This window comes from Spermophilus citellus (assembly GCF_964194105.1).
Source record: "Spermophilus citellus genome assembly, chromosome: 9".
NCBI lineage: Eukaryota > Metazoa > Chordata > Mammalia > Rodentia > Sciuridae > Spermophilus > Spermophilus citellus.
Window position 1 is genome coordinate 112,866,318 of NC_138191.1, and position 12,771 is coordinate 112,879,088.

A 12,771-nucleotide genomic window follows, 5' to 3' on the forward strand; every position below is an offset into this window, starting at 1 on the left:
CATGCCTGACAACATAGCAAGCATCTCATTGCCTTGGGGTCGCATTCCTTAGAAGAGTACAGCCAACAGAGAAGCACAAGGCTTGAGGTCAGGTCACCAAGAGTCATAGGAAACTGTTGGGATTTGCTAAAAACTGTTTATTGCATGACTTCCACTGGAAGCTGTTAACAAGCCCCGTGACAGCCAAACACCAGGTGTGGACACAGACCAACTGGAAGCAGGTGTCTCCCTTGATCCAAATGACCTACTGGGGGGCTCTGCCCAGTCAAGGGCAGGATGTCTGAAATTGGCTAAAACCCAACAGATAGAAATGATGCTACTGCAGATCATTTCCACCTCCCCAAGTCCCATGTTCTAGATAAAAATGGAAAGTGCCAAAAACACCCTCCAAAATAAAAACCTGTCTTGGTCCCTCATATCTGAGGACCCCAGGGGTGCCCTATGGCTTGCAGCAAGCCAGAACCCTGACTTCCAAGAAAGCATCAATCCCTTGCTTCTTGTTCCTGTGACCTCCCCCAAAGGTGCACTCGGTCCATACTGCAGGGAGACTGAAGCAGGAGAGCCAGCTGAAGGGCCTCTGGTTTCCAATCTGAGCTAGAGTTGGTCCTGCTGGACACGGCAGAGCCCCAGCAGCTGTGGCCTTTACAGACTCTTCTGGAAGACTCGGTGCAGGCTCTGGGCCAGGACGTCAGTCTCCTCATAACCCTCACAACTTTGCTGCCAGCTCTCTGGCACCTGATCCATCCCATAGTAAGCACCAGCAATGGCGCCAGCCATGGTGGCAATGGTGTCTGTGTCCCCACCAAGTGAGATGGAATAGATGAGAGTCCTTTGGAGGTTATTGAAAGCAGAGGGGATCTCGGGGTCAGGCTCCATGCAGCGAAGGAAACAGTAGATAGCAGTGGGCACAGATTCAAAGGCAGCAATGCCATTCCCTGCAGGAAGTCAGATCACAGAACTTGACTTGCTCCTGCCACCAAACTTCCAGCCATTTGTCACAAGTCAACACCCTGAGCTCCAAGGAGGGCTGTGATCAAGATCACAGACTCTAGGGTCAGATGACTTGGATTAAAACCCTGCCTTCCAAGAACTACCTGGTGATTAGGAAAGTTACCTGACCACCAAGATTCCTGCTCTTGGATTTGACCCCTCAGTGTAGTGACTAAAGGTGTCACCCTCTCATAGGACTACTGGGGGGGTGAAGTGAGGTCCTGTCTATCAAGCACTCTACATTGTGCCTACTAAACAGTGACAGTGCTAGATAAACAATATCCATTATCACATTAGCTGTAAAAACTGGCAACTAGCTGCCACTTCTGGGGACACAGATCTACTTCAGGACACTGAAGGTGCTTTAGGTCTAGAGCAAGGCAGTGCTGTGCTCACAACCCTGCTAGGGATCCTACAGAGAGTAGCTCTGGCTGTCACAGCAGCCTAGGGTTATAATATAACAGGAAGCCCAACTCCATGCCCCCTCCCTCTGGGCCCTGAGCCCCACTGGCCATAAAGAATGACAGGTATGGGGGAACCAATTGACACCAGGGTCCACGCACCTAGCTCGGACACCACTTCCTCTCGGGTCACAGAATCCTGGTCTAGAAGCTCTCCAACCTTCTTCAGTCGGCTGGAGTATGGATGCTCCTCCATACCCAACCTGTGGGTTCACGGAAAGGTTTTAAGGATTTCAGAACCAGCAGGGTGGAGACACTGGGCGGGGGGAGGACCCTGTGTGAGTAGGGAGGGGTGTATCAGGCTCCAACTCAGCACAGGTCCCTGACAAGGAGTGGGAGGGGGCCCGGTGTGAGTGGGTCATTTTGTTCTCTGGGATCCCGGGAGCCCTGAAAACAGTCAAGGCAAAGGGGCTTCTTCTCACCTTTCCCTAAAGTCTGAAATGAAAGAAGGCAGGTTTGGCTTTGCAGCCATCCCAAAGGCTCCCCAATCCCTGCCATGTGCATGCTCAGACACACCTCAGCCCTGCCTCCAACCCGTACTCACTCCCTGGCATCCAGGACGGCTTGGGCGTCCCCTTCCAGCTCCTCCATGTGGCCCAGGAGCTGCTCGAGGAAGTGCTCACTGGAGGACTCACCCTGCAGAGCCAGGTGCACAGCCAGAGCCTGCAGGACTGCGCCATTGTAACCCAGGGAGGAGGCGTGGGTCAGCTGCGCTGAGAGCCGGGCAAACTAGGGAGAGGGGGGCTGTTGTCACACACATGCTGCGGATGAGGAAGGGGAGCCCAGGTGCCAGCCTGCCCCCAATACCTTCTGCACATCCTGGACACTGCTATAAGCCAGAGGGATGCCTGCTACCCGCATAGCACCTCCATTGCCGTAGGAGCCTTTCCCATTGAACTGGGCCCGGGCAGGCTCATAGACATCGCAGCACTTGGGGCTCAGAAGCTTCTTGAAGACGGTGATCACTCCGGCCCCATAACCTCTGTCAGGGTCTTTCTTGTACTCCTGGGCAAACCTAGTGGGGGTGAAGGGAAGCAGAACTGGGGTTTCTAGGATGCCTCAGGGCTGTGAAAAGTCCAGGCTGGTTTGGAAACAGAGGCACAAGGCTGTACTAGCAGTGGGGGTATTTTCAGGTTGGGAAGTTGTGTCGGCCCAAGAAACAGGTCCTGTTGAGGTGTATGTCCTAAGCACACACAGACCTCACTGCTCTCTCCGGACGTAGTGACTCTGCCCATGTGGTTTGTTCACCCCAGGACCATCCCCCTCACCTGTGAGCCATGTCCACCTCATCAAAGGCCTCCTTGGCCAGCAGGGACTGCACAAGGGCCCTGGCCATGGCTGTGTCATCAGTGTAGTACAAGGTTTCTGTGGGGAGAGTGAACGGTGAGAACAAGCTGCACACTCTGGGGTGAAAGTCTCCTGCTTATTCCTCATAAGGTAGCACATCAACCCTGACCTTACATCAGCCTCTCCCCTTCAGTTTCCTGGGCTCTAGGGAGGCTCAGGATTTCAACTTTGGGACTTTCAGCATTTCTTTATTCCAAGTCAGTCACATCCTGCTGATTTCTGAAAGAAACCTTCTGCTCCCTTCTGTCTGCCATCACTGCAGTTCTTTTTGATATGATCTGCTTGGGCTGCACACAGAGACCCTAAATTCTCCCCTATGTCTCCCACTCTTCAATGCAACCTAAATTGCAGCCAGAGTTCAGCCCAAAAGTAGACCACCACCTTCCTCCTACTCTCTTGCTCATAATGGCTCTGTTGTCTTCACAATGAAGTCCCAATTTATTGTTTGTGCCAAAGCCCTTCCCAGCCTGATGCCTTCCTTCTGGCATACCTTCTATCCCATGGCTCCCTTGCCTGGCGCTTGGTTCAAGTCCTTCCCAGCTGGGGCCACTCCCCTCCCTCCATCCTGCCCCATCTACTTTCCTGCAGGCTGCCTGTGAGGGTTGCTTGGCACTTCTAACATGGCACACTTAGCTTGGGAGGCACAGGGCTTTGGCCTTACCTAAGAAGAGACAATTACAGAGAATGAAGTGGACTCCCCAGTAAGCCCCCCTCCCACTCCATGTATTCCTAGTCTACCCCCTCAGCATATCCCAAGCCCAAACCCTCTCCCCCTTAGGTAACCCTTACCTTCTACTTCACCAGAAGAGTGGCTAGCAGTTACCTGACCCACAGCTGCACTTTCTAGACTCCCCTCTGAGGAAGTCTGTCTCCCAGTCCAAGGTGAAGTCCACCCCAGTCCATTTTCTCAGGGGCCTTGCTCTTCTTTTGTGCCTTTCTTTCATCTCTTCAACCTCTCCTCTGAGGTGGAACCACATTTATTCTCTCATTGGTCACTACACCCTGCTCTTCCCTAGGAAACCACTTTTCTCCACTCTCAGCCATGGGACTCAGGCGAGGAGCTGACCCCACCTCCAGCCTAATCAAAAAGCACATGCCATCCCTTGTTTAGGGATGGGTGCAGGTTGGCAGCTAGGCCATGAGACTCAATTTGGGACTTTCAGAGGGCTGTAGCAAAGAGAAATTCCTTGCTGGAGCTGCTGGGGGCCATCCCAGTGGGAAGACTGCAGAGAGTGGACTCACCCAAAGAAAGCTCATCTGGATGTTGGAGAAGAACTGAGCCTGGAGGTGCCAGTTTGAATCCCTGGATCCAGCTCTGCTCGAGGGCAGACCTACCTCTCTGGACTTCTCAGTTATGTCAGCCAATATACTCCCTTTTTGCTTAGATTATTTTAATTGGGTTTTCTGTCACTTGTATTCAAAGGGTCCTAAAACACCTCTAACCCGAAAACATGCTTGTTCCTCATCTTAACATTAAACCGAAGACGAAATAAAAGCCCCTTTCTCCATCATGTCTTCACCTTAATTACAGCTCATCTCCTCTCCTTCACACCTACCCATACTACTTTCTGCCCCCTTTTCCTCTTTAACCCACAGGAAATGCACTTTTAAGTCCAGACTTCCCCCTACTTCACTTCTCTGGACACCATGACGAGTGTCTTCATCTTTTAATTCTGTTCTCAGGTTTTCTGACACACTCCTGCTGCTTCTCCAATCTCCTGCTGTTTCCTTCCCTAACTCCCCCCCCCCTCTACCTGCCTGTCACACATGGGTGTTCCCCAGGGTTCTGAGGGCAGCCCTTTTCCCTTCTAATCCCACCTGCTCTTCAAGAAGAACCGCATCCTGCGCTCGACCTCAGACCTGACACCTGGGCTGGGAACCAGGGTCACTGGTCGACAACACAGGTGACGGAGAAAGGAAGGAGAGAGAGCTTTTTAGGGAGGAGCAGAGCACACCCAACAAATGCCTGCGCGGGGGAAGCACGGGTGAGCGGACCCAAGGAAGCCAGGCCAAGACTCTTAGACAGACAGGCGAGGGCGGGCCAGAGGGCCACACTGAGGAATGTGGCTCTCTTCTAAGATTTTAGGTGGCGGAGGCTTGAGAGGCGCGGGGCTGAGGCGTACTGGTGGAAAGCGCTGACTGGAAGCACCGGACGAGGCGCGGTGCAGGAGCGCGACGCCAGGCAAGGCTCGCACCACGGAACTGGGGACAGAAAGGCGGAGCGGGTACAGGGCACCGGAGCTCCAGGTGTCTGCGAGCCATAGAGTCTGGCCCACCGCCTGAGCAGTCTGGTCTTAGCGCACATCAGGGAGTCGCAGTCCGCCCATTCCCGAGTGCCCCCGCCGGCCGGCAGAGACCCCAAGAGCCCGCCCCGCCCACCTGTCCGCGCGCTCCCAGGCGAGCCGGGCTCCGGCTCCAGGCTCTGCACGTGACGCAGCACCGACGGCAGGCTGACTGTATCCTGCGCCTCGTAGATGGCGCCCACGCAGTCCCCGAGCAGCGCGCCAGCCAGGCAGCCTCGGAAGCGCGAGAGGGAACGGGCAGCACCGGCGCCGCCGCTGCCCGCCGCTGCCATTGCTGCCGCCGCCGCCGCCGCCGCCGCCGCCGCCGCCATCCGCGCGCAGGACAGTCGCTACTTCCGGTGCTGCCGCCGCCGCCGCCGCGTCCTTCTATCTCCGTGGCTCACAGCGCCCCCTGGTGGACTGGAGCCTCCGTGTCGCCCTCATCCACAGCGCCACCTAGCGGTCAGAGTTTCAGCACCGCGCAGTCTCCGTCTCCGCCAGCTTCGCTTTGGTGCCCGATATTCTCCGTACTTGTTAATGGCCTCACAGTGGGGCGGGACGGCCACTACAGGGTCTCCGAGGGGCAGGTACTGAGCCAGACCATCAAGTCGCTCCAGGACACTACCTCCCATGGGCGGGCACCCCTGCTTCCGGCCCTCTCCGGGCAGCCCTAGCTCTTGGCCCACCCGGTCCTCCATGCCCTCCTGCTGTGATCCTAGCCTCCTCGGCGCTCCCCTGGGCATCAAAAGGCTAATATGCAAGGGATGGGGCTGGGGCTGGCGCTCAGCGGCATTTGCCTGGCATGTGTGAGGCACTGAGTTTGAGTGTCAGCACAGCATATAGATAAATAAAATAGGGGCCGGGGTTGTGGCTTAGTGGTAGAGTGCTTGCCTAGCATGTATGAAGCACTGGGTTCAATCCCCGCACCACATAAAAAAATAAAATAAAATAAAGGTATTGTGTCCATCTACACCTAGATAAATAAATAAAATAAAGATCTATCAACAACTTAAAAAAAAAAGTATGCAAGGTTCCAACTAGGGCAGAACTGGGTTGGGGCCAGCTGCTAGAGCCCATGGGGGTGTTGAGAGATTTTCCCTGAAAAGGAAGGAGTTGGATTTAGAATGTGGAATTTGAGGAGCTGATGTTTGCATCTTTGCTCCTCCACACAGAGGAGGGTCAAGAAACCTTTGTGGGTGGGAGCGCTGGGGTTGTGGCTCAGCAGTAGAGCGCTTGCCTAGCACATGTGGGGCCCTGGGTTCCACCCTCAGCACCACATAAAAATAAACAAAATAAAGGTATTTGTGCATCTACAACTAAAAAAAAAACATTTTAAAAAAAGAACCCTTTCACTTTCTGTCTGCATGCAGGAGTAGCAGAGAATGAACTGACTTGAGAGCCTACATATTTATTAGGTCTCATTCTCTTCCCCCACCCATTTCCCATCAAACTCCTACCCCCCACTCCGTCTATACTATGCCAACTCCAAATGGCAGGTTTTGAGTGGACTCAGGGTGCGGTTTGTGGTGCGGTTAAAGGTGTCCACCTCAGGTACAAACTTCTCAGCAGGCACAGTAAGCTTGCGTCTCGTGTCCAGGCACTTGGTGTCCAGCAGCATGGAGTTAGCCTTGCAAGCAATGTCAGCCTGCAGCCGGGCCAGGTGCTTGTTCAGAGCATCCAGAGCATCCCTGGGGAGGAAGTATCAACAACCCACCACTCCTGCATGAGGCTGGGAGGCCAGGACAACACCCACCAGCTTACAGTCCAGGGGAACCAGCAGGTATCAAGAGGCCCCCACCCATGGGCACTCTCAGTCTCTCCCCATACCTCTTGCCCACTTCCCAAACTTACTGTGTTTGTGCCAGCTTCTGCTTCAAGGCATGGATGGTTGCCTCTAACTGGTGAATCTCATCAGTGAGGCCATACTGTGCCTGGAGGCAGAGGGGCATCATGTGAGTTCCAGGTTAGCCATGCTGTCCTTCAGCCTATGACCTAAGGGCTGCCCTAGGCCAGCACCCTTGCTCCACAGGAATATATGCTGGGGGTGATCCTGAGCAAACTTCAGCAAGGGGGGCTATGCCCTCGAACCTGGTCCCTACAGAGTTCCACATTGGGCCTGTAGGTTCTGGACTCCAGCCGGGTGTGGACCAACTTCAGGTTTAGAATCTTTCTGCGCAGATCCTCCTCCAGGCGCCGGATGTCCTCTTGCAGCTCAGCAATCTCCTCCAAAGTCTGTGGGGAAAGAGTGACTGGTCTTCACCAGTGGAACTCATGCTGATCACCCAGTCCAGGGTTTCCTGGCAGGGAGTCTGGCTCCTTGCCCCATAGTAGGAGGCCAGGCCCCGGTGAAGACTCACGTTCTTTTCTTGCCACTTAAGTTCGCTGTACACTTTCTCTATTTCCTGCAGCCGTTTCCGAAAGGCAAATTCTGTTGCAACCCTTTGGGCTTCAAGTTCATTGTTGGTCTGCAGGACAGGAAGTATACCATGCAAGGGTAGGGCACAGAAGCTCAAGTTCTTGCTGCTTAAGTGAGGGGAGGGGTGCCATGTGGTCAACAGGCAACAGAAAGTACAGGCTGAGGGCACACTGATTCCATCTGTTGGCTGTGGAGCAGCAGCATGTGTGGGGGCTCACTCACCTCCGCAATAGTTAGGGCGATGGCCTCCCTCAGCTCCGTAGCTGATTTCATCTCAGCCTCTGCTCGGTTCTTGTTGAACTGACTGAAGTCATCCCATTGCTGGAGGGTGGTGGAGCTGCAGGTGACAGGAAATAATAATGTTGCAGTGTGCATCCTATAAATGGGGGGGGCGAGCACTGATGGAAACACACTTCTTACCCCTTGGGGACACGTGCAGGATTAATTTTCAGAGAGATGTTTGGGGCCTTTATGTTGAGAGAGAGACAGCCTCTGTCGATCTCCAGCGTCTCCATTTTGCCCCGATGGTCAAGATTGAGCTGCTGTTGGACTTCCTGCAGGAGGCTGGACACAGAGCAGACTCCATCAGGAGCCTCCCAAGGCCCCACATGCAGCTCTCATTGTACCTCGACACTGAAGGATGGGGAGGCTGAGATGACTGTGCATGGCAGAAGACAGTGGAGCTGCTGCTGCAGCTGAGATTAAAGACCAGCACAGCTGGATGAGCCTCCCACAGACAGAACAGTGACACCCAAGTGTGTACACACACCCATGGGGTGCATTGTATGTGGCTGCACTCACAAAGCCTCATGCATACATATGATAAGGTGTGGGAGGCCATCACGCTGAATGACTAGCATTTTCCTTCCCTGGTCACTTTTTAGTGGCCTGGACACTGCCCTGATCCTCGAGGTAGCAGAATGTATCTTCATGCATAGGCATGCCTTCCTGCAGCCCCATGGATCGAGCTACGCTCACCTGTTCCTTTGTGATACTACTTCTTTGCCCTGTTTGGGATAGAATGTTCTTTGGCAACGCCCTTTGTGTGTCCCCCTCTCTTGCTCTGCCTTTGGGTGTGGCCTTCCTAGAGGTCGGTCAATCTGCTGACAGCAGACATCATGAAGCTAGACTCAGTCCCCTGAAACTTGACCCCTTGCCTCATTTGAATGGCTTCTCTTCAATAAAAGGGTCAGCGCTTGCTGGCTCTCTCTTTCTGTAGACCCTTAAGGTCAAAGGAGCCGTCACAGGACCTCCAAAGAAAAAGGTATCTCTGTCTCTTGTGTGGGTATTTTGTGCAGCCCAGTTCCCCTGGAGTGACCCTGAGTGTTTTTGTCACCAGGAACACGACAATAAGGTACTTAGGGTGCTGGGAAATGGGCTTCAGCTCCCCTGCTTCTGCATGAATTAGAATGATTGTCTAGAGCAGGTTCTTGACAAGTATTCTGAGACTGTATCCAGGCAGCGGGGAAAGTGCCACAATCAACTAGTTGACAAGCACAGGAGGGACAAGGGGATGAATGGGAGCCAGTTACTTATGAACCCCCAAACCTGTGCTCCACATTCACGGAAGCCTTCAAGTGCATGTGAACATACAGATGACAGTCTCTGCCTCACCAGAGTTGCTCGAAGGCCTGGTTGATCTTCTGTTGCAATGCCTTCTTGGTGGCCTCAATGACCTCCACCTCTTTTCGCAGCTCAGTCTCCACAGGATCCCTCACAAAGTCAATGTCTCGCCGACTCTCCCGAAGGGTCAGGCATTCAATGGCCACATCCATTGGTAGGTTCTTGGCCTGCAGATTTTGCTCTGCTAATTCCTTCATCTAGAAAAGAGGGGGTTCAGGAGGTTGGAGGAGTCATGCATTGGGAGGCAGCTCTTATCCCCACTTTTAACAGAGAACTCTGAGTGACTCAGATGACCATGCCATCCATGCGCCCATCAAGGGTTTCCAGACCCAGAAGTGGGAAGGAGGGGAGATCTTTGCAGCAGAGTGTCCTGGTACCCAGCCCTGATCCCCTGCCTGTGTCAGGGTGTCAATCTCAGCATCTAAGTCAGTCAGCAACTTGTCCAGCATCTCTTTCCACCGGTTGACAGTATCAATCCTCTCTGCCAGTCGAGTTCTGTTGTCATGTTCATCCCAAATAGTCTGGAAGACAGAGAGCAAGATAAAGAAGATATCAGTGCATGCCTGTAACCCCAGAGACTTGGGGAGGCTGAGGCAGGAGGATCACAAGTTTAAAGTCAGCCTAGGCAATTTAATGAGAACTTGTTTCAAAATAAAAAATGAAAAGGTCTGCAAATGTAGCTCAATGGCATAGTGGTTGGGGGCGGGGTACCCAGCTGGGGCTTTCACCTGGTTGTTCGTCTCATTGCGGAGGATCCGGGCCTCCTGACGGATCTGATGGGAAGCATCTCGCTGCCGCTCCGCATTGGTGGACAGCAAGTAGCTATTAGTTTGCCAGTCCGGCAGCTGGAAGCGCTGACTTGGCTTGACACTGAATGTGGCCATGGTGCGGGGTGGTGAGTCCCAAACCCCCGACCTGTTCCAAGACACACCACCTGTGTTGGGAAAAGCAAGGTGCAGGAGACGTCAGTGGAATGGCTCAGTTGCCTGCTCCAAGGGCCATGCTCCTATTTTCTTCTGAGCCCCTTTCTACAGGAAGCCTACTGGGGGACAGTCCCCGCTGAGCTTAACTTCTATTAGGTTCCCTCCACCCCTCCACCCCCAGATCCTAGGCCCTGGACCTGCAATTCCTGAGCAGGTGAAAGGAGAGAAAGGAGTCCCTGGTGTGTGTGTGTGTGTGTGTGTGTGTGTGTGTGTGTGTGTGTGTGTTGGGGGGGGGCAAGTGCCTAAGGGGAAGAGGGCTGGCAGGAAAACAGCCCCTAATCCAGTTTCCACCCCTACTTCCAGCAACCCTCCCTCTGAGCTTTCTTTTATTTCTTCCGCGGCTGCGGGCCAGGCCGGGGTGGGGTTGGGGGCGGACTAGGAGAAGGAGCCCAGTTTTCCAGGGCGCACCGAAGTTGGCACCCGTCAAGGGGTGGGGGGCGCTCCAACCCTCTGGGCCAGGTGCCTGGCTCGCTGCCGCTGCCCTGGGTCGGAGGAGGAGGGGCGGGTGGGAGGAGCTGGGGTCGGAGTTTGGTGCCCAGCCGAACCCTGCCCTGCACAGGATCCTCATTTGGGGTTTCAATGAATACCCTGGCTCTTTGGGGAAGAAGTGGGTGGCTGGGCCTCCGTGTGTGCCCCGCTGCCGGCTCTCGCCCAGTCTCTCACCTCCTTTCCCTGCTCGCCCAGAAACCCCCTCTCCGAGCTTCTCCTTTGTTTGGCCTCCGGTTGCTAGGCAACCACCGAGCGGAGCGCCGGCGGCCCCCAGTTGGGAGCAAAACGGCTGGGAGTCGGGGCGCGGATGCAGGAGACTGGGGGCGCTGGACGGCGCAGCGGCGTGATTTAGGAACGGAACATTTTAATTTTGATCAATCTTACGTATCGACAAGATGAAAAATGCAGTGCGTAGAAAAAAATAAACGTTGGGGGTGTGATGGCATACGCCTGTAATCCCAGCCACTCTGGAAGTTGAGGCAGGAGGATGCAAGCTAACGGTCGGCCTGAGCAATTTAGCAAGACTCAAATGAAATAAAATGAAGTGGGCTGGAGATGTTGCTTAGTGGCAGGGCACTTGACTAGCCCAGGCAGAGCCCACGGTTCAAGCCCCAGTACAGCACAACCATAACCAAAAAGGCACTGTGTTTCAGTATTTCGTGTTAGAAATACGGAGAAATTGCTTTGTCCTTGTGATATTTAGTACTTTCAGTAAGTTTAAACCATGCTGCAGCGTGTAAATGTGCTGCTGAAGAATTTCTGACGATTTTTGCGAATTCTTGGCAATGGCCCTAGTGCGTTTACCGGGAAGGTCTTTTTTTTGCTACGGAGCGGGTGATGAAAGCTCCAAGTGATGTCAGACTCAAAACTCTTCTCTTTCTATTGCTGACAGGAAATTTACACCAGATGACATTTATCATTTGAAAGAAAGAAATATCAGCTGAGCAGAAGCCTGGCGGGGTAGCCTAGAGGTCGTCAGAAGAACACACCCTTTCTTCATGTGGGAATGCTTTTAGCTCTCACTGGTTGACTTATGTATTTATTGAACCAGAGTAGGGGGTTTATTTTTTGCAAAAACTTGTGGGCAGTTTCAAGACTGTTTTGTGATTGTGTGGACTCCTATAGTATAGAAGGGGCACCATATGCCCTAGGGAAACCTTGCACAGGACATACACATTATATGAACGAACAGCATTACCCCCTCTTCATGTGCAGCAGAAATATATATTATTCTTCTGTTCAATATGTGCCTTGTCCTGGGAATGGTGCTTTTAGATAAAGCTGCCAGGTCTGTTAATGAACATCTCAGAAGAAAAGAGTATGCATGACTGGCTTATGTCTTCTTGTAGCTTCCTCAGTGGGTTACCTTCACTCTTTAGATTTGCGGAACCTGAGCATCCAAACAGCATTCTTTCTTTCTTTTCTTTCTTTCTTTTCTTTCTTTTTTTTTTTTTTGTGTGTATTACTGGGAATTGAACCCATTGCTTTGTCTCATGTGAGGCAAGCACTCGACCAACTGAGCTATATCCCTAGCTTTATATCCCTAGCTTTTATATCCCCAGATAGCTTTCATAAGTGTTATGGAGGATCCCAGAAACATTGACTATGAAGCAAGAAATTTGAGAAGTGAAAAAGAAAAATGATGTAAACCGTTTCTTTTTTTTGCAGTACCAAGGGACCCAAGGATGTTCCACCTTTGAGTTACATCCCCACAAGTCCCCTACCCTTCTTTTTTTCTTTCTTTAAAAGAAATTCTATTTGTTCTTTTTTGTTATCCCTACCCTTTTGTTCTTTATCATTTGAGACTGGGTCTTGCTAAGTTGCTGAGGCTGGCTTCAAACTTGTGATCCTCCTGCCTCAGCCTCCCAAGTTGCTGGAATTACAAGTATTAGCTGCTTGGGGCTGGGGTTGTGGCTCAGTGGTAGGGTGCTCGCCTAGCACACATGAGGCACTGGTTTTGAACCTCAGCACCACATAAAAATAAAATAGAGGAATTGTCCACCTACAACTAAAAAATATATTTAAAAAAAGGGGCCCCAATGAGACAATAGTAATAATAATTTTTTTTTTTTTGTGGTGGTGGGGATTGAACACAGGGCCTTGTACATGTGAGGTAAGCACTCTACCAACTGAGCTATATCCCCAGCCCCAGTCATAATTTTTATTAATGATTTAGCTAA

At 52.6% G+C, this 12,771-nt stretch overlaps 2 protein-coding genes across 2 annotated transcripts; both read right to left on the bottom strand.

Moving 5' to 3' along the window:
• Positions 1-195: 195 nt before the first annotated feature.
• Positions 196-5,438, bottom strand: ADPRS (ADP-ribosylserine hydrolase). Its single transcript, XM_081308649.1, has 6 exons — positions 5,178-5,438; positions 2,720-2,816; positions 2,259-2,466; positions 1,996-2,180; positions 1,554-1,654; positions 196-935 (listed from the first exon to the last, which is right to left on the bottom strand). Exons 1-6 carry the CDS (start codon positions 5,410-5,412, stop codon positions 643-645), a joined length of 1,119 nt encoding a protein of 372 aa, XP_081164775.1. The 5' UTR covers positions 5,413-5,438; the 3' UTR covers positions 196-642.
• A 1,116-nt stretch (positions 5,439-6,554) lies between these two features.
• TEKT2 (tektin 2) lies at positions 6,555-10,166 on the bottom strand (the record flags this gene model as incomplete). Its single annotated transcript, XM_081307850.1, has 9 exons — positions 9,848-10,166; positions 9,515-9,640; positions 9,111-9,316; positions 7,917-8,060; positions 7,719-7,833; positions 7,438-7,545; positions 7,169-7,312; positions 6,932-7,011; positions 6,555-6,768 (listed from the first exon to the last, which is right to left on the bottom strand). Exons 1-9 carry the CDS (start codon positions 10,001-10,003, stop codon positions 6,555-6,557), a joined length of 1,293 nt encoding a protein of 430 aa, XP_081163976.1. The 5' UTR covers positions 10,004-10,166.
• Positions 10,167-12,771: the final 2,605 nt, after the last annotated feature.

Coding starts and splice junctions, on each gene's coding strand:
- ADPRS (XM_081308649.1), bottom strand. CDS start 5,412: ATGGCGGCGGCGGCGGCGGCGGCGGCGGCGGCGGCAGCAATGGCAGCG. Junction 2,817..5,177: donor GCCTGGGAGCGCGCGGACAG/GTGGGCGGGGCG, acceptor CTCTCCCCACAG/AAACCTTGTACTACACTGAT. Junction 2,181..2,258: donor GTGTCCAGGATGTGCAGAAG/GTATTGGGGGCA, acceptor CCCTCTCCCTAG/TTTGCCCGGCTCTCAGCGCA.